At 41.8% G+C, this 27500-nt stretch overlaps 2 protein-coding genes across 6 annotated transcripts in view; both read right to left on the bottom strand.

Annotated features, from left to right (window-relative positions):
- Nucleotides 1-17615, bottom strand: part of LOC123507357 (cyclic nucleotide-gated cation channel alpha-3-like) — a 129389-nt gene extending 111774 nt beyond the window's left edge. For 4 of the 5 annotated variants that reach the window (XM_045260143.1, XM_045260146.1, XM_045260144.1 and 1 more), the window contains exons 1-2: nucleotides 17504-17615; nucleotides 15646-15812 (exon numbers count right to left, since the gene is read on the bottom strand). The gene's annotated coding sequence lies outside the window, so the exon portion shown is untranslated. The remainder of the gene's footprint in view (nucleotides 1-15645; nucleotides 15813-17503) is intronic. The other variant, XM_045260147.1, reaches the window with a different exon arrangement.
- Nucleotides 17616-19418: 1803 nt separating this feature from the next.
- LOC123507383 (protein PRRC2C-like) overlaps nucleotides 19419-27500 on the bottom strand; it is a 51180-nt gene continuing 43098 nt past the window's right edge. The window contains exons 13-17 of the mRNA XM_045260193.1: nucleotides 26459-27500; nucleotides 23037-25634; nucleotides 22091-22269; nucleotides 21496-21820; nucleotides 19419-21095 (exon numbers count right to left, since the gene is read on the bottom strand). The exon at nucleotides 26459-27500 is cut by the window's right edge and continues 114 nt beyond it. Of these exons, the coding sequence (XP_045116128.1) occupies nucleotides 20974-21095; nucleotides 21496-21820; nucleotides 22091-22269; nucleotides 23037-25634; nucleotides 26459-27500 (4266 nt within the window). The 3' untranslated portion in view covers nucleotides 19419-20973. The remainder of the gene's footprint in view (nucleotides 21096-21495; nucleotides 21821-22090; nucleotides 22270-23036; nucleotides 25635-26458) is intronic.

The raw sequence follows: 27500 nt of genomic DNA, 5'->3' as shown, positions 1-27500 counted from the left end.
AGGAGGAGTCATGATGATGTTAAGGAAAGAGATGGTGGTAAATCAAGTGGAGTTTTGGGAAGGAAAATCAGAAATACTGTAAATTAAGATACATATTAATAAAAAGGAGTTATCAATCATTGTAACATATGTGCCATCAAAAACAAATTCATGAACCAATCAAGAATATAAAGACATGATAAATGACACAGTAAGGAGTCTAACGAGAATCACTAAAGAAAAGTTATATAAGTAGGAGATTTCAACTGTAAGGAGGTGGACTGGGAAAATTATGAAAGTGGTATGGGGGAAGAAGCCTGGGGAGAAAGATTCCTAAAACTAATGATAGACAATATGATGGTCCAAAGACTAAAGGAAAACACAATATTTAGAGGAAAGCGAGATTGAACCTAGGTATACAAATGAATGATGATATAAGATATAAGTGCCCACTGGGAAAGAGTGACCATGTAATATTATAATTGGATATAGAAGAAGGAAAGGAAGATAGAGACGAATCATACAAAGGAGACCGATTAAATTACAGAAAGGCTAATATTGAGAACCCCAAGAGCTATTTTAAAAACGTAAACTGGGAGGAGATGGAAAACTCAGAGACGGTGCAACAGAAATATAACATTTTTGGAAATGTACAAAACAGGAGTCAGGGAATATGTTCCGAAATATAGACCTAAAGAAGAGGGAAAGAAAGATTGGTTTAATGCAAGGTGTGCTAAGGCAAAGGGGAAAAGAGATGGAGCATGGAAAAGGTGGAAGAGAAACAGAAATCCAAAAAATAAGGAAAACTTCAAAACAGCAAGAAATGAATATGCTAAGGTGAGAAAGGAAGAAGAAAGGAACTATGAAAAGGACATTGTCGAAAAATGTAAGAAACAACCGAAATTGTTCTACAGATTCATAAATGGAAAAATAAGGCAAAAAGAAATAATAGAAAGGTTAAAAGGAGAGAACGGGATGGTGGAAGACCCAAAAAGTATGGCAGAACTGTTAAATAGTAAATTTCAGAAGGTCTTTACTAAGGAATCCAAATTTGAAAGGCCACAGGGTAATAGAGAGACTGTCCATATGAAAGAGATTAAAATAACCAAGCTTGAAATAAAAGAGTTGATGGATGACTACATGAGAAGGCAATGGGACCGGATGAAGTCTCAGGCAGAATGTTAAAAGAATATTAAGAAGAACTAGCAAGTCCAATATACAACATCATAAAATGCTCAATAGAAAATGGAACAGTGCCAGTAGAATGGAAAAGAGCTGAGGTGGTTCCCATATATAAGAGCGGAAGGAAGGAAGAATCTTTAAATTACAGACCGGTATCACTAACTGGTGTAATATGCAAGATGTGTGAAAGAGTAATAAAGAAACAATAGATTGAGTTTCTTGAAGACAACAAATTATTTTCAAACAGCCAATTTGGTTTTAGAAAAGGTCGGTCGTGTGTAACAAATTTATTGAGTTTCTACTCTAGAATAGTTGATAAAGTACAAGAGAGAGGGGGATGGATTGACTGTATTTATTTAGATTTAAAAAAGGCGTTTGATAAAGTGCCACATGAAAGATTACTATTGAAGTTAGAAGAGAAGGGTGGCTTAAAAGGAAGCACATTGAGATGGATGGAAAATTACTTGAGGGGAGAGAAATAAGGACGGTAGTTAAAGATATGAAGTCCAAGTGGAGAGCAGTAGACAGCGGAGTGCCACAGGGGTCAGTATTGGCACCAATACTTTTCTCATATATATAAACGACATGCCAGAGGAGTGAACAGCTACATAAATCTGTTTGCGGACGATGCGAAATTGTGCAGACTCATAAAACAAAAAGAGGATTGTGAAATACTGCAGGAAGACTTAAACAAGATCTGGAAATGGAGTAAAAAAAGGGAGATGGAATTCAATGTGGACAAAAGCCATGTCATGGAAATGGGAAAAAGTGAAAGACGACCAGTGGGAATCTATAAGATGGGAGATGGAGTAGAACTAGAAAAAAATTAAAAAGGAAAAGAACTTGGGAGTGACGATGGAAGAAAACAATCAACCGGTAAGCCATAATGATAGAATTTTCAGAGATACATATAATTTGCTAAGGAATATTGGATTAGCATTTCACAACATGGACAAAGAAATGATGAAGAAATTGATAAGTACTAAAATAAGACCCAGATTGGAATATGCAGGAGTTGTGTGGACCCCCCATAAAAAGAAACGCATAAGGAAATTGGAGAGACTACAAAAAATAGCTACAAGAATGGTTCCAGAATTTAAAGAGATGACATATGATGAGAGACTAAAGGCTATGGATCTACCAACCCTGGAACAGAGAAGAGAGAAAGGGGATTTGATACAAGTTTATAAATTGATTAACGGAATGGATCAAGTGGATAATAAGAAACTAATCCTGAGAGAAGAATATGACATTAGAAGCACAAGATCGCATAGTAAGAAACTGAGGAAGGGAAGATGTCTGAGAGATGTAAAAAAATATAGTTTCCCGCAAAGATGTGTTGAGACTTGGAACTGTTTGAGTGAAGAAGTGGTGTCAGCAACGAGTGTGCATAGTTTTAAAGAGAAATTGGATAAGTGTAGATATGGAGACGGGGCCACACGAGCATAAGCCCAGGCCCTGTAAAACTACAACTAGGTAAATACAATTAGGTAAATACACACACAAACACACACACACACACACACACACACACACACACACACACACACACACACACACACACACACACACACTCGTACATCTTCTAATTGAAGTTTCGTTGCACTGAGGCGAATGAGAGAGAGAGAGAGAGAGAGAGAGAGAGAGAGAGAGAGAGAGAGAGAGAGAGAGAGAGAGAGAGAGAGAGAGAGAGAAGGAAAATAATCAAGTACAATTTCCATAATGCATCATAATTAAATACTTTTTTTAGTTAACAAAGAAAACATGTTAAAAACTACAAACATACACACACACACACACACACACACACACACACACACACACACACACACACACACACACACACACACATACTAAGGAAGATCTGATAGTGAAGGAGGTGAACTACAGTAAGAGAAATGAGGAAGTGATAAGTATGCTTATAACAGATGGCAAGAGGGATATTAATATTATAACAGTATACATACCACCCAGAACCAGTGCTTGGGAATATAAACAGTACCAAATGGTGATGAGAAATACTCTAGACAGAATGAAGCAAGAACTCATCAGAAAGGATAGAGTGATGATAGTTGAAGACTTTAATTGTAAAGAAATAGTGTGGGAAGACTACCAGGAAAGAGATATGCAATTGAAGTACGATAAATTTATGGATTTGTATAACTCTGCTGTGAAAAAGTTTGTGCCATATTACAGAAAGAGGGCTTTAAATAATAAACAGTGGTTTAATAGGAATTGTGAAGAAGTAAAAAAAGAACAAAGAAAAGGCATGGAAGAAACTTAAGAAAAACAGTGATGTATTATCAAGGGAAGGCTACAAAACAGCAAGGAATAGATATGTTGAAGTAAGGAGAACAGCACAGAAGGAATATGAACAGAGGGTGGTGGAAAACTGTGATAGTGACCCAAAATGTTTTACAAATTCATAAATGGAAAACTAAATAAAGGGAGGCAATAGAAAAGGTAAAAACAGGGAAGAAGTATATGAAGATGCTGGAGATATAGCTGAAATTTTGAACGACAACTTTTGCAAAGTGTTTACAAAGGAGGAGCATTTTATGGGAGGAAGGCCTACGGAAATAAAGCAAATGCAGGACATCATGGTTACTAAGGAAGATGTAAGGAAAATTATAAGCAATCTGGATATTAATAAATCAATGGGGCCTGATGGCATATCTGGGAGGTTGCTAAATGAATGTAAGGATCAATTGTTGAACCCCGTATTTGATATTGTGGAAACCTCCATACGAACAGGATTAGTCCCGAAAGAGTGGAAAAGAGCTGACATTGTGCCTATATATAAGAATGGTAGTAGAATGGAACCGCTAAATTATAGACCAGTATCGTTGACTAGTATATTGTGCAAGGTATGTGAAGAAGTAATTAAAGCTAAGTGGAGTGAGTATCTAGAAAGTGAAAACATTCTGAGTGAAAGGCAGTTTGGTTTCAGAAAAGGAAGATCGTGTGTATCCAATTTATTATGTTTTTATTCAAGAGTGACTGACATACTACAACATAGAGAGGGATGGGTGGATGCTATCTACCTGGACTTGAGAAAGGCCTTTGATAAAGTACCACACAATAGACTGATGTGGAAACTAAAGATGACTGGAGGAGTAAATGATAAACTAGCAAAATGGATGGAAAATTACTTAATGGGAAGAGAAATGAGAACAGTGGTGAGAGGAAGGAAGTCCGAGTGGAAGAAGGTAACCAGTGGAGTTCCACAAGGGTCAGTGCTGGGTCCCATCATGTTTTTTATTTATGTTAATGATATGCCAGTAGGAATTGACAGTTATATGAACATGTTTGCGGACGATACTAAAATTATGAGGAGAGTAAAGAATGTGGAAGATTGTAACAAGTTACAGGAAGATCTTGATAAAATATATGAGTGGAGTAAAGAGTGGCAGATGGAATTTAATATAGACAAGACCCATGTTATGAAAATGGGAAGTAGATACAGACCAAACAGGGATTACAGGCTGGGTGATGAGAAAATTAAAGAGACCAATGAGGAGAAAGATTTAGGAGTAACCATGCAAAACACTTTGTCACCGGAGAAACACATTAACAAATTTTTTTGGAAAACATACAACATGCTTCAAAATATTGGCCTTGCATTCCACTACCTAGATGAAGGAATGATGAAGAAGATATTATGTACCTTAATAAGACCCCAGCTAGAATATGCAGCATGTGTCTGGTCACCGCATATGAAGAAAAATGTGAAGAAGGTAGAAAGGGTACAGAGGCTGGCAACAAGGATGGTACCAGGACTCAGGGAGTTAGACTATGAGGAAAGACTGAGGAAGCTGGGGCTGACCACATTAGAAGAGAGAAGAACAAGAGGAGACATGATAACTATGTATAAAATGGTGAACAAGATTGACATACTGGATAGAGAGTTGATAAAGGTGACCACAAGTAATCATCTCCGAGGACATGAAAAAAAGCTAATAAAGGACATCTGTCTAAATGACGTTAGAAAATACAGTTTCCCGCATCGTAGCATTGATAAGTGGAATAAACTGACCAGTCATGTCGTTGACGCGATGTGTGTCAATCAAATGAAAGAGAGATATGACAGGAATGGACAAGGAGACAGGACACAGAGAGCTTAGCTCGGGCCCTGTAATACACAAATAGGTAAATACAAATAGGTAAATACACACACACACACACACACACACACACACACACACACACACACACACACACACACACACACACACAGTCTTTCTCTCTCTCTCTCTCTCTCTCTCTCTCTCTCTCTCTCTCTCTCTCTCTCTCTCTCTCTCTCTCTCTCTCTCTCTCTCTCTCTCTCTATCTATCTATCTATCTATCTATCTATCTATCTATCTATCTATCTATCTATCTATCTATCTATCTATCTATCTATATATATATATATATATATATATATATATATATATATATATATATATATATATATAGAGAGAGAGAGAGAGAGAGAGAGAGAGAGAGAGAGAGAGAGAGAGAGAGAGAGAGAGAGAGAGAGAGAGAGAGATCTAATTTTTCAATCTGTGGAACACCTCTACTAAACATTTTTTTTTTTCCTCAACGAAACAGTATCTGAGGCAACTGACAGTAGCCCCTTCTCTGTTCCCTCCTACTTTCTCTATTTTTATTTTCGTTCTAAAGCTGGATGTTGCGTCTGTCTGCACAACGACTTAACTTGCTCTCGTGCCAACACTCTTGAGTCTTCTGAGTTTTCCACCATATGGCTTCGACTCAACAGTCACTCTCAAACTAAATTTATTGGTGCTGTCTATCTCTCCCCTAACTCCTCTAACTGTAGTAAATTCTTTGACTATTTAACTTCCAAAGTAGAGCACATTCTGTCCCCCTACCCTTTCTTAGAAATCTCCATCCTTGGAGATTTCAATGTTCACCCCCAGTTTTGGCTTTCCTCTCCCTTCACTGACCATCCTGGTGAACTACCCTTCAACTTTGCAATCCTCCATGACCTAGAGCAACTGGTGCAATACCCTTTTTGTATTCCTGACCGTCTTTGAGACACGCCCAACATTCTTGATCTCTTCCTTACCTCTAATCCTTCTGCTTATGCTGTTACCCTATCTTCTTCGTTGGTCTCCTCCGATCACAATGTCATTTCTGTATCTTGTCTTATTTCTCTAATCCTTCCCCAGGATCCCCCTAAGTAGAGGTGCCTCTGGCATTCTGCCTCTACCAGTTGGGGTGACCTGAGGAGGTATTATGCTGATTTTCCCTGGAATAGTTACTGTTTCCGTGTCAGAGACCCATCTATGTGTGCTGAATGCATAACAGAGGTGATAGTGTCTGTCATGGAGGCATACATTCCTCATTCTTTTTCTCAACCTAAACCTTCTAAACCTTGAATCAACACAGCCTGTTCTTGTGCTATACATGATAGAGAGGTTGCCCACATAAGATACTTGAGCCTTCCATCTCTTGAATCTCATGCACTTTATATTTCTGCCCGGAATCATGCCAAGTATGTTTTTTCCACTTGTCAAACACTCTTTCATAAATAGAAAATGTCAAAATCTTTAAAACTCAAACTCCCCTCGTGACTTCTGGCATCTAGCCAAAAAAAAACATCTCCAATAACTTCACTTCCTCATCTTTCCCTCCTTTATTTCATCCTGATGGCACCACTGCCGTCTCATCTGTCTCCAAAGCTGAACTCTTCTTTCAAACCTTTGCTAACAACTCCACCTTGGATGATTCTGGGATTGTCCCTCCCTCTCTTCCTCCCTCTGACTATTTCATGTCTGCAATCAAAATTCTTCGTAATAATGTTTTCCATGCCCTCGCTGGCCTAAACCCTCGGAAGGCTTACGGACCTGATGGGGTCCATCCTACTGTTCTCAAAAACTGTGCTTCCATGCTTACACCTTGCCTGGCCAAACTCAACTATGCCTATCGACGTCTACCTTTCCTTCTTGATGAAAGTTTGCCTACATTCAGCCTGTTCCTAAATAGGGTGACCATTCTAATCCGTCAAACAACCGTCCTATGGCTTTAATCTCTTGCTTGTCTAAAGTTTTTGAATCTATCCTCAATAGGGAGATTCTTAAACATGTCACGTCACAGTCTTCTGTCTGATCGCCAGTATGGCTTCCGTCAAGGTCGCTCTACTGGTGATCTTCTGGCTCTGTTAGAGATTTCGGTGAAACTTTTGCTGTTACATTAGACATATCAAAAGCTTTTGATAGAGTCTGGCACAAAGCTTTGATTTCTAAACTGCCTTCCTACGGTTTCTATCTTTCTGCAACTTTATCTCAAGTTTCCTTTCAACCGTTCTATTGCTGATGTGGTAGACGGCCACTGTTCTTCTCCAGAATTTATTAATAGTGGTGTTCCTCAGGGTTCTGTCCTGTCACCCACTCTCTTTCTATTATTCATTAATGACCTTCTTAACCAAACTTCTTGCCCTATCCACTCCTACGCTGATGATACCACCCTACATCTTTCCACGTCCTTTCAGAGACTACCAACCCTTCAGGAAATCAACAGATCACTTAGGGACGCCACAGAACGCCTGACTTCTGATCTCTCTTAGATTTTTTATTGGGGCAGAGAAAATCTAGTAGTTTTCAATGCCTCAAAAACTCAATTCCTCCATATATCAACTCGACACAACCTTCCAGACAATTATCCTCTCTTCTTCAATGACACTCAACTGTCTCCCTCTTCTACACTAAATGTTCTCGGTCTGTCCTTTACTCATAATCTTGCCTGGAAACTTCACATCTCATCTCTTGCTAAAACAGCTTCTATGAAGTCAGGCGTTCTGCGGCGTCTCCACCAGTTTTTCTTGCCCCTCCAACTGCTACCTCTATACCATGTATGGAGTACTCTTTGCATGTTTGGGGGGTTCCACTCATACAGCTTTATTAAATAGGGTGGAATCAAAAGCTTTTCGTCTCATCAACTCCCCTACTCTGACTGACTGTCTTCAGCCTCTTTCTCACCGCCGAAATGTTGCATCCCTTTCTATCCTTTATCACTTTTTTCATGCTAACTGCTCTATTGATCTTGCTAACTGCATGCCTCCCATCCTCCTGCGGCCTCGCTCCACAAGGCTTTTTTCTTCCTCTCATCCTTATTCTGTCCAACCCTCTAATACAGGGTTTCTCAATCAGGGTTCCCCGGAACCTTAAGCTTCCCCAAAAAGTCCCTAAGGGTTCTGCAAGAACAAGAAAGTTAAGCTAATGCACTTTTGACTTTTTGATTATTTTCATATACGTATTATATAACTAAACACGCACAATATATTATTGGTTATTATAATATTATAATATAATATTTTTCCTTAAACCAGTTATTCAAAAATTTATATTATGATATTTGTCACGTGAAATAGGATGAAAATAAAATGAGAAATATATGGTATATGCTTTTGTTTTTGCGCAAGGGTTTCTTGAGACATGTCATTTATTTTAAGGGTTAACCAAGGCTAGAAAGGTTAACAAACACTGCTCTAATATGATAGTTAACCAGTATTCTAAATCATTCATACCTTTCACTGGTAAACTCCGGAACTCCCTGCCTGCTTCTATATTTCCATTTTCCTACGACTTAACTTCTTTTAAGAGAGATGTGTCAAGACATTTGTCCCTGAAATTTGACTAATTCTTTTGAATCTCTTATGGAGACTACAGTTCCAGTGAGCCTTTTTTTTTTTTTTTTTTTTGTAATATTCATTTTTTCCCCTTGGTAGTTGGTAGTTGTCCCTCTTATATATATATATATATATATATATATATATATATATATATATATATATATATATATATATATATATATATATATATATATATATATATATATATATATATATATATATATATATATATATATATATATATATATATATATATATATATATATATATATATATATATATATATCCGTGTGTGTGTGATTCACTGTTTGATCTGCTGCAGTCTCTGACGAGAAAGCCAGACGTTACCCTACGGAACGAGCTCAGAGCTCATTATTTCCGATCTTCGGACAGGCCTGAGACCAGGCACACACCACACACCGGGACAACAAGGTCACGACTCCTCGATTTACATCCCGTACCTACTCCCTGCTAGGTAAACAGGGGCTACACGTGAAAGGAGACACACCCAAATATCTCCACCCGGCCGGGGAATCGAACCCCGGTCCTCTGGCTTGTGAAACCAGCGCTCTAACCACTGAGCTACCGGGCGTGTGTGTGTGTGTGTGTGTGTTTACCTAGTTGTAGTTTTACAGGGCCTGGGCTTTATGCTCGTGTGGCCCCGTCTCCATATCTACACTTATCCAATTTTTCTTTAAAACTATGTACACTCTTTGCTGACACCACTTTCTCACTCAAAATGTTCCAAGTCTAAACACATATTTCCGGGAAACTATATTTTTTTTTACATCTCTCAGACATCTTCCCTTCCTCAGTTTCTTACTATGCGATCTTGTGCTTCTAATGTCATATTCTTCTCTCAGGATTAGTTTCTCATTATCCACTTGATCCATTCCGTTAATCAATTTATAAACTTGTATCAGATCCCCTTTCTCTCTTCTCTGTTCCAGGGTTGGTAGATCCATAGCTTCTAGTCTCTCCTCATATGACATCCCTTTAAATTCTGGAACCATTCTTGTAGCCATTTTTTGTAGTCTCTCCAATTTTCTTATGTGTTTCTTTTTATGGGGATCCACACAACTCCTGCATATTCCAATCTAGGTCTTATTTTAGTACTTATCAATTTCTTCATCATTTCTTTGTCCATATAGTGAAATGCTAATCCAATATTTCTTAGCAAATTATACGTCTCTGAAAATTCTATCAATATGGCTTACCAGTTGATTGTTTTCTTCCATTGTCACTCCCAAGTCCTTTTCCTTTTTTACTTTTTCTAGTTCTACTCCATCTCCCATCTTATAGATTCCCACTGGTCGTCTTTCACTTTTTCCCATTTCCATGACATGGCTTTTGTCCACATTGAATTCCATCTCCCATTTTTTGCTCCATTTCCAGATCTTGTTTAAGTCTTCCTGTAGTATTTCACAATCCTCTTTTTGTTTAATGACTCTGCACAGTTTCGCATCATCCGCAAACAGATTTATGTAGCTGTTCACTCCCTCTGGCATGTCATTTATATATACGAGAAAAAGTATTGGTGCCAATACTGACCCCTGTGGCACTCCGCTGTCTACTGTTCTCCACTTGGACTTCATATCTTTAACTATCGTCCTTATTTCTCTCCCCCTTAAGTAATTCTTCATCCATCTCAATGTGCTTCCTTTTAAGCCACCCTTCTCCTCTAACTTCCATAGTAATCTTTCATGTGGCACTTTATCAAACGCCTTTTTTAGATCTAAATAAATACAGTCAACCCATCCTCTCTCTCTTGTACTTTATCAACTATTCTAGAGTAGAAACTCAATAAATTTGTTACACATGACCGACCTTTTCTAAAACCAAATTGGCTATTTGATAATATTTTGTTGTCTTCAAGAAACTCAATCCATTGCTTCTTTATTACTTTTTCACACATCTTGCATATTACACTAGTTAGTGATACCGGTCTGTAATTTAAAGGTTCTTCCTTCCTTCCGCTCTTATATATGGGAACCACCTCAGCTCTTTTCCACTCCACTGGCACTGTTCCATTTTCAATTGAGCATTTTATGATGTTGTATATTGGACTTGCTAGTTCTTCCCTACATTCTTTTAGTATTCTGCCTGAGACTTCATCCGGTCCCATTGCCTTTACCTCATCTAGTTCCGTCATCAACTTTTTTATTTCAAGCTTGGTTACTTTAATCTCTTTCATATAGACAGTCTCTCTATTACCCTGTGTGTGTGTGTGTGTGTGTGTGTGTGTGTGTGTGTGTGTGTGTGTGTGTGTGTTAGACATCAATAGAAGTCACACGAGAGAAGAAGAGGAAGAGAAAAAAAGAGTTGGAAAAGGAGGAGGAGGAGGATAGGGAGAGAGGTTAGTACGAAGTGAAAACCAACCATTGTGTTTCAAATCAAAGCAAGATTTTCTTCCATTCACTCATTTGTTTCCTTCCTTCTTCCTTCCATCCTTCTTTCCTTTATTCTTTTTTCCTTCTTCCCTGCTACTAAATTTACCCAAAGGAAGGAAGGAGAGAAGAGATGAGGAAAAAAAGGTGAAAAGTTAAGCGGGAAGCAGAGAGAGAGAGAGAGAGAGAGAGAGAGAGGAGGAGGGTTAAGGGAGAGGATAAGGATAGGAGAGGCTAACCCTGTTCCCTCCCTTCCTCCAAAACTTCGGGAATACTTAATGAGATGAAGATGGAGAAGGAAGAAGACAAGGGGATGGAGCACGAAGAGGAGGAGGAGGAGGAGGAGGAGGAGAACGTGCTTGGTAAGTCAGGCATAGATAGTTTGAGACTCACCTGTCTATCTCTGCTTGTATTTGACACACACACACACACACACACACACACACACACAGAGCGCTGGCTTCACACGCCAGAGGACCGGGGTTCGATTCCCCGGCCGGGTGGAGATATTTGGGTGTGTCTCTATTCACGTGTAGCCCCTGTTCACCTAGCAGTGAGTAGGTACGGGATGTAAATCGAGGAGTTGTGACCTTGTTGTCCCGGTGTGTGGTGTGTGCCTGGTCTCAGGCCTATCCGAAGATCGGAAATAATGAGCTCTGAGCTCGTTCCGTAGGGTAACGTCTGGCTGTCTCGTCAGAGACTGCAGCAGATCAAACAGTGAAACACACACACACACACACACACCGCGTAGTGTAGTGGTTAGCACGCTCGACTCACAATCGAGAGGGTCGGGTTCGAGTCCCGGTAAGCGGCGAGGCAAATGGGCAAGCTTCTTAATGTGTGGCCCCTGTTCACCTAGCAGTAAATAGGTACGGGATGTAACTCGAGGGGTTGTGGCCTCGCTGTCCCGGTGTGTGTTGTGTGTTGATGTGGTCTCGGTCCTACCCAAAAATCGGTCTATGAGCTCTGAGCTCACTCCGTAATGGGGAAGACTGGCTGGGTGACCAGCAGACGACTGAGGTGAATTACACACACACACACACACACACACACACACACACATCGCGGAGTGTAGTGGATAGCACACTCGGCTCACAACCGAGAAGGCCCGAGTTCGAGTCCCGGGAAACAGCGAGGCAAATGGGCAAGCCTTTAATGTGTAGTGTGTGTTCACCTAGCAGTAAATAGGTACGGGATGTAACTCGACGGGTTGTGGCCTCGCTTTCCCGGTGTGTGGAGTATATTGTGGTCTCAGTCCTACCCGAAGATCGGTCTATGAGCTCTGAGCTCGCTCCGTAATGGGGAAGGCTGGCTGGATGACCAGCAGACAACCGTGGTGAATCACACACACACACACACACACACACACACACACACACACACACACACACACACGTACCTATCATTAGGTAAGAATATACGTACAGGTAAATCTGAGAATAGTTTCTAATCTATGTTACAGATATTAGAAGTGAGAGTGCCACCTTATCACAGTGCTACTTCATCACCACCACCGCTACTGCCGATGCCACCACCACCACCACCACTACAACCACCACCACCATCTCCGTCAGGCACAAAACATCTGATCCCCATCGATTTTTCGGTTAAATCCACGACGGGCAGGACGGGACAGGTGGTGTGAGAGAGAGAGAGAGAGAGAGAGAGAGAGAGTGTGTGAAAGAGTATTCCTTTCCCTTCCCTTAGCTTTCTTGTAGCAAATCTCTCTCTCTCTCTCTCTCTCTCTCTCTCTCTCTGAAATATGAAATATGGTCTATTCATTTTTCTTATTTTCAGTATATTTGCATATCTTATGTTTTCTGAAATACATCCATCATTCCTCCTCCTCCTCCTCCTCCTCCCCCCCGTCTTGCTCTTCAGGTAAGGACATATAATGCATTGTCAGATATTTCAGTGCGTGATACTTTCAAAGGTTCCTCTGGCAGAGAGAGAGAGAGAGAGAGAGAGAGAGAGAGAGAGAGACTGTTTGGGGTTAGGTATTACCATTCATGTTAATGTGCGATAGTTTCTGAGATATTGCTTAAATGTTGTTTTTCATTTTTCTATTTATTCAGTGAGCAGATACACACATTCTTAATATAAAACGGTAACTCTAAGTGCTGTGATGATAAATTTAATCTCTTAATTTCGGGATAGTATTAACTTTTGGGCGAATTCTATTATGCTTTTCATCAAAATAAAAATCTATACAGTGAAGGGATCGGCAACAGTGAAATTAAAGACTTTGATTGATCCAAAACTAACTTGAGCCAGCTCTCGATTTAATACGTTTATGTTATTTCATTATCATCAGGGAAATTGAAAAAACAGAATAAGACATCCAAACCTAACCAAAGTTAAAATAAGCTAACGTACCCTTAGTCCACTATCAAAGACGCTAATAATACAATATTATCCGGGAATTAAAGAGCCGAATTAATTTGACTCTAACTATGAGTAAGATATTTTAACTTTAGCCTATCTAATCTAAACTAACAACTTTTCCCTCTGTTCAAGATGCTGTCATTTTAATGCTATCCTAAAAATCCTTTTAGCAAGTCTACAAAAAACAGGAAATAGCAGCGGGCACAGCATCTCCCCGTGATGGCCGCATGCCTCTCTACCGCAAGGATTCTCTCTACCACTGGGTTCACAACTATTTTGCACGACGCCTCTCACTTTTTTGCTTCAGATCCGCTTATCTTTAAACCCTTTCCCCGCCACCCGTATCCTTCTTGGGCCTCCTAGAGACGCGCGCCCCAAAGTTTGAGAATCACTGCTGGATATGTTCCTTGCTGTACCATCGACAGATCCTTCCTTAATACTCTCCGTCTTTAAAGTCTCACTCCTGCAATGGGTCACTTGCTAGCTCCTTAGAAGCTTATGATAGACAGACTACTTAATTAACGCGGAGTAATATATTGTTCTGTGTATGATGTACTGCGGCCGTGGCTGTGTATTGTTCCGCACCGCGGCACCCCACGGGACGCCACAATCAGTCGTACCCAACGGGCCAACGCAGCTTTGGGATCATTTACGCTCGCCTGGCAATCCGCTTGCCTTCCTTCTTTGACTGGTCCTCCTGTCCTGCACAGCCAGTCTACTATCTACAGTCACACTCCATTGTGTAGACTGTAATCCTACATCATCACGCTTGCTACAAGCTCCATCTAGCCGCTCTGACTACAAGTCTGGCCGCCGGCTACTCATCAAGCCTCCACGCGCTCGCCACCAAGTATTTTGTATTCCTACAATAAACACAGGGAAGCTTCCCCCTGGTGTTTCTTTCCATCACACCTGCATATGTCGTTGGTGCCACTGGTACCAGGACAAGCTACACACACACACACACACACACCGCTTAGTGTAGTGGATAGCACGCTCGAGTCACACTCGAGAGAGCCCGGGTTCGAGTCCCGGGAAGCGGCGAGGCAAATAGGAAAGCCTCTTAATGTGTGGCCCCTGTTCACCTAGCAGTAAATAGGGGTTGTGGCCTCGCTTTCCCGGTGTGTGGAGTGTGGTGTGGTCTCGGTTCTACCCGATGATCGGTCACTATGAGCTCTGAGCTCTTTCCGTAGGGGAAAGGCTGGCTGGGTGACCAGCAGACGACCGTGGTGGTGAATAACACACACACACAGGCTCTCAGATCCATTGAAAATACACATAATATATATATATATATATATATATATATATATATATATATATATATATATATATATATATATATATATATATATATATATATATATATATATATATATATATATATATATATATATATATATATATATATATATATATATATATATATATATGAATAAGAAAGTTAACGGTGTATCATTTTGGCCGTCGTGATACAGTGGAACCATGCGTGCTTTGGGGTCCGAGGGGTCTCCAAGCGCACTGGTTCGAATCCTGTCGACGGTCCGAGTGTAGGTTGGGCTTCCTCATATGGGGCAACGGTTTCCTAGCGGGTGGGCTTTGAGATAAGAGGTATCCCCAAAAAGTACCTTCCTTAGCCCATACATTCCCGTGAAAAGCCCACATGGTATAAGTTAAAAAAAAAATAATAATAATGTTGGTGATGATAATAATAATGATGTTTATAATGATAATAGTAATAAAAATAATAAATACAATCATAATAGTAATAATAGTAGCAATAATACTTGTGATAATAATAGCAATAATAATAATAATGATAATATTAATAATAATAATGATTATAACGATACTAATAGCAGTACTAATAAAATGATGTTGATAAGAAGAAGGGTAAGAACAAAAACAAAAACAAGAACAAAAAAGAACAATAATAAAAACAAGAAGACAAGAACAAAAACAAGAGCAAGAATAATAATAAGAAAAGAACAAAAACAGGATAATAATAACAAAAAAATAAGAAAATAAAATAGCAACAACAACAATAATAGAAAAAAATAATAAAAAATATCTTACCTTAACGAGTCGCTTACTATGTTTCGGTCCGTTCTTGTGAAACATTCAGGGTCCGTGATCCTTCTCTCTCTCTCTCTCTCTCTCTCTCTCTCTCTCTCTCTCTCTCTCTCTCTCTCTACAGGCTCACAGCGGAGTCCTTCTGGCACTTAGGTTAAGGCTGTGTGATACTGTGACGCGGTGGAACAGCAACACAGACCAGGCAGACACACGAACACACATGGAAAGAAAAGGAAGAGAGATACAAATTAATAAACAAATAGGTAAGCAAATAGATAAATAAATAAATAGAAGAATTAGTAGAAAAAGAAATTAGAATATAGGTGTACTAGCAGAAGCAGCAGCAGCAGTAGTAGTAGAAGTAGTAGTAGTTGTAGTAATAGTAGTAGTAGTAGTAGTAAAAGAAGAAAAGAAGAAGTAGAAGCAGAAGTAATAAAAGTAATAGTAGTGGTAGTAGTAGTAGTAGTAGCAATAGTAATAATAGTAGCAGTAGTAGTAGTAGTAGAAGTAACAGTAGTAGTAGTAGTAGTAGTAGTAGTAGTATAGAAGTAAAAAGAGGAGGAAGAAGAAATAGTAGTAGTAGCAGTAGTAGTTGTAATAGTAATAGTAGTAGTAGAAGTAGTAGTAGTAATATCATTAGAAGATGATGAAGAGTAGTAGTAGTAGTAGTAGTAATAGTAGTAGTAGTAGTAGTAGTAGTAGTAGTAGTAGTAGTATAGTAGTAAAAGAAGAAGAAGAAGAAGAAATAGTAGTAGTAGTAGTAGTAGTAATATCAGTAGATGATGAAGATGATGAAGAGTAGTATAGTATAGTAGTAAAAGAAGAAGAGGAAGAAGAGATAGTAGTAGTAGTAGTAAAAGAAGAAAAGGAAGAAGAAATAGTAGTAGTAGTAGCAGTTGTAGTAGTAGTAATAGCAGTAGTAGTAGTAGTAGTAGTAGTAGTAGTAGTAGTAGTAATAGTAGTAATAGCAGTAGAAGAAGAAGATGATGATGATGATGATGATGAAGAAGAAGAGTTGTAGTAGTAGCAGCAGCAGCAATATGAACGGCTCACATCTTTCATATTATTCTGTCATTTCAGTTTGTTCCTGACAAGTCTTGGGACACACCTACGCCATGCAGCGCTTATATAGCGTAGACACTGATTTTTTTTTTTTTTTTTCCTTCCATGTTTTTTGTTTATATTTTTTTTCCTCCACGCCAAAAATGTATCACACTAGTATAGCTTGTATGACATAATGCTCCACCAAGTGTATTTAAATTCTAAACACTCTCTCTCTCTCTCTCTCTCTCTCTCTCTCTCTCTCTCTCTCTCTCTCTCTCTCTCTCTCAAAAGTAACTATACTTGAAAAAAAATAATAAAAGGCAACTTGCACTAAGCATACAAATAAATGAATTAATGAATAATTAAAAGACCTATTACAAAACCGTGTAACTAGCTTATTAGTCTAATCATTATTTCTTTTCTTTATTAACGTATTAATTCCCTCAAGATTGACCAGTCAAACGTTAACAATCTTTGCATAGCATCGCACAAAGCTATTAAAGTATACCGTCAACATATGCAAAGTCAGTTATGAATTGCCCTATAGAGATCACAGTTATTAACAATCTAACTATATCTAGTTTACTATAACTAACACACCGGCTTCGCTGGTGACTGCTTTACCGAATGACTGGTACTCCTAATGCGTCATTAAACTGCCAGCAGTACAATAATGTGGTCTAGTACAGTTTATTTGAACCAGAAGGAACACTATTATAATAGCTGCTTTGTGTTTACGTCATTGTAGCACTGTCTAGTACTACCTGTTTGGCACACCTCACTAACTCTGTAAATTACTCATTGCTTCCCTGCTAACCTCAAACTTTAGAAGATCGCGCGCACTTCGGGCGAGGGTCAGTCTGGCACTAGCACTCCTCCCCACGTCACGCCTCAGTGTGGACTGGCACCCCTACTGCCTCCAGCCTCCGTCCTCAGGTGCCAGCGGTTGGCAGCACTCACTGGAACGCCACACGCCAAAATATCAATAAAAATCATTATTCTTGTTACTTCTCTGGATTTGCTTTTGTTTCCTTTTGGAATATTAGTTGGCCGAGATGAATGGGTGAGAGCAGCGGCGGACCGTGTTATTAGGCAAACCATGCAGTCCCTTGGGGCCTCGGCCTCTTTGGGGCCCAAAAAAATACCCTGTTTTTGACGTGTATTAGAGCGATGGATGTAAGAGCCCTCAAATAGCTAAGTTCGCTACTGGGTAAGGGAATAGCAGAGTAGACCTCTACGGTTACTTACACCAAAATATCACAACATAGTGCTTACTGTTACTTTTGTATCTTCCATTTGTAATGCTAGTTGGCTGAGATGGATGGTGAGGAATGGCAGTATGCCACCCTTTGGCCAGATCATGTTGTACATGCTCACCGGAAACACAATAATGTCATTAATATAGATTATTACAGTTGCCACTATGCCCTTATTTTTGTTTCCTCTGAAATGATTGGTGACTGGTATGAATAGTAAGTACCATCATAGTACCGTCTGGTCAAATGACTCACCCCATATTGATAAGAGACTACTGTTTTCTCTGCATCTTTCAGTTCACTCTGGGAAGGGAAGTTAGCAAAGATGAATAGGTTTAGCAGTAACAGCATGGCACTTTTTATGACTTCAATAAGGGAAAACAGCAAGACACTGCATATCTTACGATTTGATCACTTCATCCCATCTCTGCTCATAAAATCAGCAAATCTCCCTAGCTTTTTATTAATTAGGCCTAAGGGGTTGCCATGGCAGTCAAGACTTGATATATGTAAAAATGATGTATGCAGTCTTTGCAGTGGTGGTTTGTACTGCAGTCGTCCATGCGCTGCCACACTCAGCTTTTCTTACTTAAAATTCCATCCTATCATTTTATTTCAATAACCATAGGAAATTAATTAGGGTTTTCCAGGATGTTCATGATTGTAGAGGTTTCATAAGTATTCTGTCTTCATGAGGAAACACTTCTGAGGACCTGACTTGTATGTGGCCTCTAAGTAATACTGATGAGAGTAAAGCATTAAGACAAATCTCAAACATATAGAGGTAATACATGTCCTTTCAACAAAGCTTCTGCCCAATACCTGAAAAAGGATGTCTAGCATTTATAAGATATTCCATTCAAAAGCTTTCCTTGAGTTTTACTGCAGCCAAGGTATTACTTTAGACCTAAACAAGTGTCTTGCTATTTTCAATCACCTGCAAAGTCAATTTTCATGAAGTTTTGTCTTACTTTTTTTTTTTTTTTGTTATGACCTACACCACCTGTAAGCATACTTGAAGAGTATATGTAGGAAGCCCTGTTCAGCTTCCGCTCATTAGTGGAGCAGGCAATTTTGTTTATAGTGGTATCCATATTAGGGCCCATGTCACCACCCAAGCACATCTTTGGTGTAACTACCTAGAACCTGGGTATCATGGTGACATGTAGGTAATTTTAAACCACTCAACAAATGGCATAGCTTCAAAGTAGTATGTGGTGGAATTCAAACCTACACATGGACGTCTGCCCGATCCCATGCTCACCACCTTATCCACTACGCCACCACCTCCCTACTACATACATCATGCTGTCCATAAGAAGCCAAGACTTATAGAAATAAGACCATATGGAAGCATTACTATGAATCCCTGACATAGAAAAGGTAATTAAAAAGACTAGACCTTTCTACAGACCAATAAAAGTAGGTAGAGATAATATTCTTTGATGAGGTAATGGATCAACATTAAGACACACATTATGAGACATTGAGTTTATTGCAATAAGACAACTACACAAGGTGTGTTGAGCTTGCTGCTATGAGTAGTGAGTAGGGGGTACAGAGTCCCCTCACCTCTCCATCAGTATAAAAGCTGAGGGGATGAAAAGAGTCCCATTCATTCTGTGGTATGTGGGGGTTGAGGGGGCAATCAAATAAAAGACTCTTACACAGGCGTGCCACAAGGGAGTTTAGCAACTCTGCTGGGCTGGGAAGGCTGCAGTTGATGTTGCTATTATTGTTGTTCCTCCCTGCCACACTCCCTCACGGCCACATCAAGCCACATCAAGCCACATCAAGCCTTCCCCCGAGTTGCCCATACAGTGTGCTCCTCAACAGCGTATAACAACAAGGGAACAATACAAGTCATATACACGTGGTAAAATGCCTCAAGATATACAGTAGTAGTAATATATTGGTAACACAGCTGCCCTACTGGAATGAACTGTCCGGGGCAGTGGCAGCCCACCCAAGAGGTCGTACATGCTGTGCTCCCCCTACGTACACATAACAAAGGGGTGTATTCTGTCGCCATGTGTCCCCTAATGTTATTGGTGGCCCCAGGTTCCCCAGCAGCAAGTTTGCGCCGTGGGCAGCAAGCAGTTAAGTCAATGCAACGTACCATCACTCCTAAATGGCCAGGTTATGTGGCTGAAGCCACTCTGATGAGAGAGCCCACCAGCCAGCCTTCTGGTCACAGGATTCACACTGCCTCAACATGTAGTAGTCGTATAGTATAGTATAGTATAGTATAGTATAGTATAGTAGTAGTAGTAGTAGTAGTAGTAGTAGTAGTAGTAGTAGTAGTAGTAGTAGTAGTAGTAGTAGTAGTAGTAGTAGAATAGAAGTAGTTCAACAAAAACCTAATGTTTTTGTATGCCTCAATGTAAACAAAATTAATGATCAGCAATACTTTACATATGTAAACATTGTCATATGCAGCATATTTTTCTAAGAGGAGACAACCTCTTCAATAAGCACATTTCTAACACTACAATGTACTAACTCCAGTAATCAATGTGGAGCATATATCCAAGATAAACTATAAGAGACTTGTGTGCATTACCCATTTAACTTATTTGCATGAATATAGCAAATTTTCCACAGTAAATTATAACAAAGCACAGGTGCTCATCCCAAATACCAGAAGTCCATAGCTGACAATATGAAAATCAACCCAAAGTAAAATTTGCACCATCCATCTGCATGTACACTTCTAAAGAAACCATAGCATCACTTGTGTCTATGTTTCTAGCACAGCACTCAAGCTTGTTCAAGTGGAGGAAAACAAAGTTCACAAGAAAAATATGCACTTTGCTTTTCTACAAAGAGATAAACGATTATTATTTTCTACCACAGCAAATCTTGCATTACCACTGATGAAGTATTTTCACAAGATTCTGGTTCACAGGAAAAACAAACATGTAGAAAAAAATGAAAATAAATCACAAATTAATTTCCTTGAGGTTTGTAAATGTATCCAGCAGAGGAGTGAGAGCTTTACACTGGAAGCTTGAGACAGGTTGCGTCCACTTCACTTGGGTGGACCGTCACCCACACTAGATGACGCAGCAGACACCTTGTCAGCCGTCAGCTCCTCCTTGCCTGACACGGTAGTCTCAGCTGGCTTTTCTTCTTTTTTCTCAGACTTGCCAGCTGTAAGGACAAGGATAATGCTAATAAATGTGTGAAGGGAGATCATGAACAAGTAAGGGTGTTCTATTTTCATCACTCTTAAGGACATAGCATCAGAGACAAATAATATATCTCACTTTACATACAGATTTGATACTTGTACTTAATAATACTACCTTAATATCACAAAATTGCAAGACTTAATTCAACAATCCACACTGACAATACATTAACAACATAATCATTGAAAGTTTGTTAGGCATCAGCACTCCAATTGAGAAACTTTTCCTTCCTACCTTTTATAAAATTTTCTTAACTACCAAGTAGCTTATATCCAGACTACTAAACCCAAAACATGTAGTATGAACTCCCCAATGCTCACAACACATATCAGGTATTATCATCTGCCTGCACAACTCACCATCCCTGTTGAAGAAAGCCTGTGTAGTGCTCAGGGCATCAGCTCTCAGTTTGGCCTGTTGGGCAGAGCTTGGTGGGTTGGAAGTTCGCTGCTGAGTTTGTGTCTGCTGCTGCTGGCCCTGTGACTGGCCACGGCTACTGCGGTGGCTTGTGTTGGAACCGGTACCCTGGGAAGCTGGGGGCCGCTGGATTGGCCCTGGATTTGGATAGCGGTTGTTGGTAGCCATGGGAGGAGTTGGACCACTGAGCCCACCCTGGGTGGCCATGGGCAGCTGGCCACGAAGACTCATCACCATCCCTGAAGACCTCAGGCTCCCAGCCATCATCTGATAAGAACAGCACAACATGAGCAGCCTGCCACTGCCATCAACGCCAAACTTGCACAACACACCAGTGACTGCTCCTCATATGGAATGAGTAATATAGCATGGCTTCGCGCTGAAAGCTCTGTTGCAGTACATACAAGACACATCAAAACAACTCACTACAGTGGTTTGAAAAGTGAAAGCCTCAGAAGGGTCATGTGTTGGTATCTTTAAAAGACCAGGAGAAACCAAATGCAATTTAAATTTTGATAAAGTACTGATCAGCCATACCTGAGAGGTATTCTGAGTAGGGTATGATGAACTCCTGTTTGAGCTCTGGTGTGCCAAGCCTGGCTGACTAGGCATTTTTCTGTTCTGTGCCTTTGGGGACGAGATTTGTGGCACACTGGACCCACCATGGCTGCTGGTGCTGTTACTGTTGCTGCTGTTCACAGTTGATGATATGCTGCCTACAAAGATAAGGAACCTCTTGGTCAAACCTTGTTCTGTACAAATTATGCATTATTGTCTTGCTAAATTTACTCTAACACTCTTCTGTACAGTTAATGCTGCACACACACCACATAGACACTGCGCCAGCTGGCAGGTAACATTATCATCATAGTAACATCACTTCACCACCATTAAATTTCACTGAAACATTACCCTTAAAACATAATTGAACTTGATATTTTACTCAGGTGATTGCCACATGCAGCAATGACGAAATACTGCCTGCATCTCAACACCAACTAAAATGGTTTATGTAGTAAATTTTTCATAATACTATACATTTTGAGTACCTGCAACATTTGCAGCCATAAAATATCCCAACATTTGTAGCAGGCATGAAGCTAATAGCCACTTCAAACATTAGCCAGGCTGATAACCATAAGAGACAAGTGAGGCTGTGACTGACTTGATCTGACCCCTAGTCCTTTGTACCAAAACATGAATATCTCTATCAGGAAGAGGATGAACTACAGTACAGCAGTGGGTTGTGAAAATACATGCTCTGAAAACATTGTAAAATCAGTGTGCTTCAGCCAACCTACTGACTGTAAGGCTTAAGAAGAAAGCAAAGCAGAATGCTTGTTCACCTTGTTTTAAACAGCACATTCATATCATGGATGAATGAGCAGTCTATCTCAAACACAACAAATAGGTTTCTTTTTGTGACAAAGTTAAATCATATAATATTTGCAATGCACACCACAACAATACTGCCATTACTTACTTGACGGGGGAAAAAACGTGGAGAAAGAGTTCTGTGCCGCCCCCGGGGACTTCAGCTGCTGACGGGAAGTGTCCTGAATGCTAGCCCCTGGCTGCAGGGACTTGAGGAAACTGGGCTGGAGTGTGGGGCCACCCCGGAATGCCTGAGCTCCCAGCTGCTGGGCTGCCAGGCTCATGCTGGAGCCAAATCCCTGCATTCCTACACCAGCAGGTCCAGGCTGAGACTGGTTACCAAAGCCCTGCAGGCCAAATGCTGCAGGTGGTGTCTGCAGTGGAGGCTGTGCCTGCTGCTGCACTGCTGCCTGAAGTGGTGATCCTGAGGCAGTATAGAATCCCGCTGCCTGCTGGGGACCCCCAGGGCCTGCGGGTGGTGCTGCTGGAGGAGCTCCAGGTGCTCCCCCACCATTGTTGGAATAGAAAGAACTTGGAGGCTGTATTGCCTGGATGACAGAGTTTTGTACTCCAGGTCTGGGCACCAGCTGAGACCCAAGCAAACCCATGGATTGGCTGGGATCATATATGTACAACTGCGAGGGCTGAGGACCGCCTTGTAGGGCAGTGCCCAAGCCACTCTGCTGGAATGGTGTGCCAGCCTTGGACCCAATAGTGCCAAAGTTCTGCTGAGAGTTGCCAAACGTCTGTGTTGAAGGTTTCACTGCCGAGGACATGAGGGAGTTTGATGCTGTTGAAATAAGCACAGTGTTCTGGTTTTGCGGCTGGCTCTGTCCAAAGCCTGTGACTCCTGTGGGTTGAAGCCTGTACTGGGACAGATTGTTGGTGTACAGATCCGGTGTTGTAAGGGGAGGGGGTGTCTGTAAGAACATGGATTGCTGCCCAAAAGCATTGCTTCCTAGACTTTGTCCCAGTCCATAGGGTGGATACTGAGAGAACTGTGAGGCACCTCTCTGGCCAATCACTGGAGTGCCATCCAGGAAAGGCTGGTACAATCCTGTCTGGGGATTGGAATTGAACACCATAGGTGGTGAAGGAATAGCTCCCCCAATACCACCAAAGGCAGCAGTGCCCCCCAGTGTTGGGTACATGCTGTTGTTGGATGGCCCTGTGGAGCCCGAGACCAGAGGGGGTGATAAGGAGCCAGTGATGCCCAGGGAAGAGCCTGCAGGTCCTGGAGACACAGAGCTGCTGGCTGCCTGCTGCTGGGGCTTCACCTTGCAAACATTGCCAGACCTGCTCACCTCAGCCTTGGTTAGGGATGCAGCAGCTGAGGAGGTGTAGGCCACACCAGATGAGGTGTACACCATACTGCTGCCCATACCAGCTCCCTGCTGCAGGGGAGAGCCTCCCTGATACCCACTCACATCCTGGTTATGGTCCTCACACGAGCCAACTGAGCCTGCATCCTTGGGTGTGAAGGATGCTTCCAGGGCTGGGGAGTGGTCCAGGCCAGCCACACTGTCCACAGCAGAGAAGCTGGGCGTGGAGAAGGACACGGAACTGGTGACATCCTCGGCATGCTCCGGCACTGGCGCCATCGTCTCCCATACCTTCTTGACAGAGGCTATTTTCAAGTTGAGGTCATCAGTTGAGGGAGAGATAGGACTCTGCATGCTGCTAGAGGTCATCACCAAGGGCCTTGGGAGACTTATTCCTTTGGTGCTCACAGAATCAGAAACTTCAGCTAACTCCGAGTCAAAAGTGAAGTCCAGCTTCATGTCAGGAGCAGCTTCCTCACTCACCTTGGTGAAGTTGAGAGGCAGTTCAATGGGTTCTGGTTTGTCAGTCTTCTTCTCCTTGTCCTCTTTAAGGGGTAGTGTGTTATCCGGGGAAACACTCTTCCTGTCCCTGCTCTCCCGTTGTCGCTGGGGCTTTGGAGCTTCACCAAATTTAGCCTTGTACTCAGCACCCACTGTGGCATTCACAGAGCCAGCAGCCTTGAAGTTTGTGTTCTCAAAAATGATGGTCTGTGAGGGCACTGAGGTGCCATCCAAAGTACTCTTATCCACTTTGGAAAAATTGGTGGGATCGTCACTAGGGCTGGACCGCTGGCTGCTGCCGGCTGAGTTGGGCTGGTCGCTGATCTCCACACCACTGTCGTGGTTGTCAAAGGAGGCCGGTTTGACACCAGGCTGGTTGGTACCTTCCCCGACAGCTGGGGCCTGGGAGGGTGAGTTTGCCCTTAGCGTAGCAGTGAGGGGCTTGTCCCAGGCATTCTTTGGTGGTGGGGGGATGGTTGTGGCATCCTTCACAGAGAACAGGGAGTTAGTGGGAGACTCTATTGGGCTACACGAGCCAACAGACTTCATGGCATTGATGCGGTTGTTCTCCCGTTGCTTGGCCAGCCTGGGAGGAAGTTTGCACTGCCTAGACCGCTCAAAGCCACGCTCAGCCTTGCTAGAGCGACTCCTCTTCTTCTCCTGTTGCTTCTTGGTGGCAGGTGCAGGAGCAGGGCCAGCCGTGCTAGCAGATCCCACAGGCACTGGCTCGCAGGTAGAGGTGACTGGTACTGGTTCGTGGGCTTGTGTCTTCTGTTTCTCCTTGCCAGACTTGCGCCGCGTAACCTCCTGGAACCCGTCGTTGGAGTCAGCAAGGTCCCCAATGAGCTCCGACACTTGAGGCTGGTCATCAACTATCACCACGCCTGCAACAGCATGACAGTACTATTGTCAAAGGGAAGCAAGCATTATTCTATCTATCTAGACAATAAATGCACTCAAACTACTTCATTTTCAATAATAGATAGATAGAATAATATAACAACTTGATTTCCACTGTAAGGTGTGGAGAAAAAGTCTTCTATAATTCTACAAGTTTTGTTAAATTTGAAAATGGCAATAGTTTCAACATGCAAACTAATATATACAAACCAAAGTAGAGATTAGGGCTAGAGCAACACACTACTCAAATCTTATTCGAGAATTTCATGCAGTTATTAAAATGTTTGAACACATCAAGACTCTAAAAGCTTTCACATAGTAATAGACTTGTATTAGTCTAAAAGGAACACTGCTTATTATTTTGAAGGTAATGGTGTTATTTAGTGTGTGACATCCAAGAGGCAGCCTGTTGGCAGTCACCACCACTCTAGCCCTGTCTACTGGCACAGTGAAGGCAAAACAAATACACAAAACATTAACTTCAAAAATGGCATATTGCTTTAGCACACCAAATATTGTAGGGAAAAAATTCTTAACCAGCAAAGGCAACTAAAGCTACCAAACAATTAGTCTTGTCAATATTCTATGGCTCGTTTGATCCCAGGTATTAGTAGCATGCTTTATAAATAAAATTCACATAAAAATAAACAAAATACTTATAAATCAGCTTGGTGAAACAAAAGGCTCCCAAATTTTCTTCATAGTCTATGCTAAAGCAATTGCCTCTCTTAGGCAACATTCATCATTCAATTCATGAAGAATTGGCTGACATGGATTGCTGTGGAAATGGCAACAGGAAACTACTTACTAGCATAATTATTCAAGTCGATGCCCTCCAATGGGTTGGCTTTCTCTTGCTTGGGCTTACTTTTGTTGTTGACTTCAGAAAGAGCCTGATGTACCAAAGTAGGGTCTAACTTTATTTCATGTACTTGATTGACAGTAGTTTCAGGTTTAGTGCCCTTTCCACCTGAAGTTGGATTCTTATTTTTCTCATTTTTATGCGGAGCCTTCTTCTCACCAAACCTCTGCTGGCTATTATTTTGGGGAACCCCTTGGCCCTCGGTTCTAGACTCCTTGCCAAGAGTGTTACGTCCCTGTGCTACACCCCCACCTCCTGGCGCAGGGGCCCACTTCCTATCCAGCTTGCTTCCCTTGCCTCGCTGATCCACTTTGCTCACTGCCACACTGCACTTCTCCTTGTTTTCCTTGCGGGCCTCTGGGTCACTGCTCTCAGAGGCAGTTTCCCAGTCAGCCTCCTCGGTGGTCTCCGGTGTACCTTCCTTGGTCATGGGTTTGGCCACTGCTGGGGCTGCTGGAGTTAGTGCCGCAGTGCCTGAGCCGCTGACAGAGGTCACACCACTCCGCCCCTTCTTGGCACTGCTGCTCCCGCCACTGCCAGGAGTTCCTCCTCTCTGGCGCTCATATTCTCTGCGCTTCTGGAATCGGGGTGGCATCCTGTCAAATCTGCTCTGCTGCTGTGGCTGTGGTTGCTGCTGCTGCTGCTGCTGCTGCTGCTGCTGCTGCTGCTGCTTGCGTGCAGCAGGATCAAGCACACTAGTGTCAGTACTGGAGCTTTTACCCTCCTCACAAGTTCCAGCTTTTCCACCGCCACCTCCACCACCACCACCACCACCAGCACCAGCACCACCACCAGCACCACCACCACCACCACCAACGTTACCACCACCACCACCACCGTGAGCTGGTGCAGACCGCCCCCTGCCCCCTGCATGGCCCTGCAGTGCTGAGGCTCCTCCACCCCTGGAGTTCCCCCGCCTGGCCTCCCCTCGCCCCCGGCCGCCACCTCGACCAAACTGGGAGCGCTCACCATCGCCGTTTTCCTCCCG

The sequence above is a fragment of the Portunus trituberculatus genome, chromosome 22 (genome assembly GCF_017591435.1).
Source record: "Portunus trituberculatus isolate SZX2019 chromosome 22, ASM1759143v1, whole genome shotgun sequence".
Classification (NCBI taxonomy): Eukaryota; Metazoa; Arthropoda; class Malacostraca; order Decapoda; family Portunidae; genus Portunus; species Portunus trituberculatus.
Note: the sequence above shows the minus strand (reverse complement) of the source record. Positions and strands in the feature narration are given on the sequence as shown.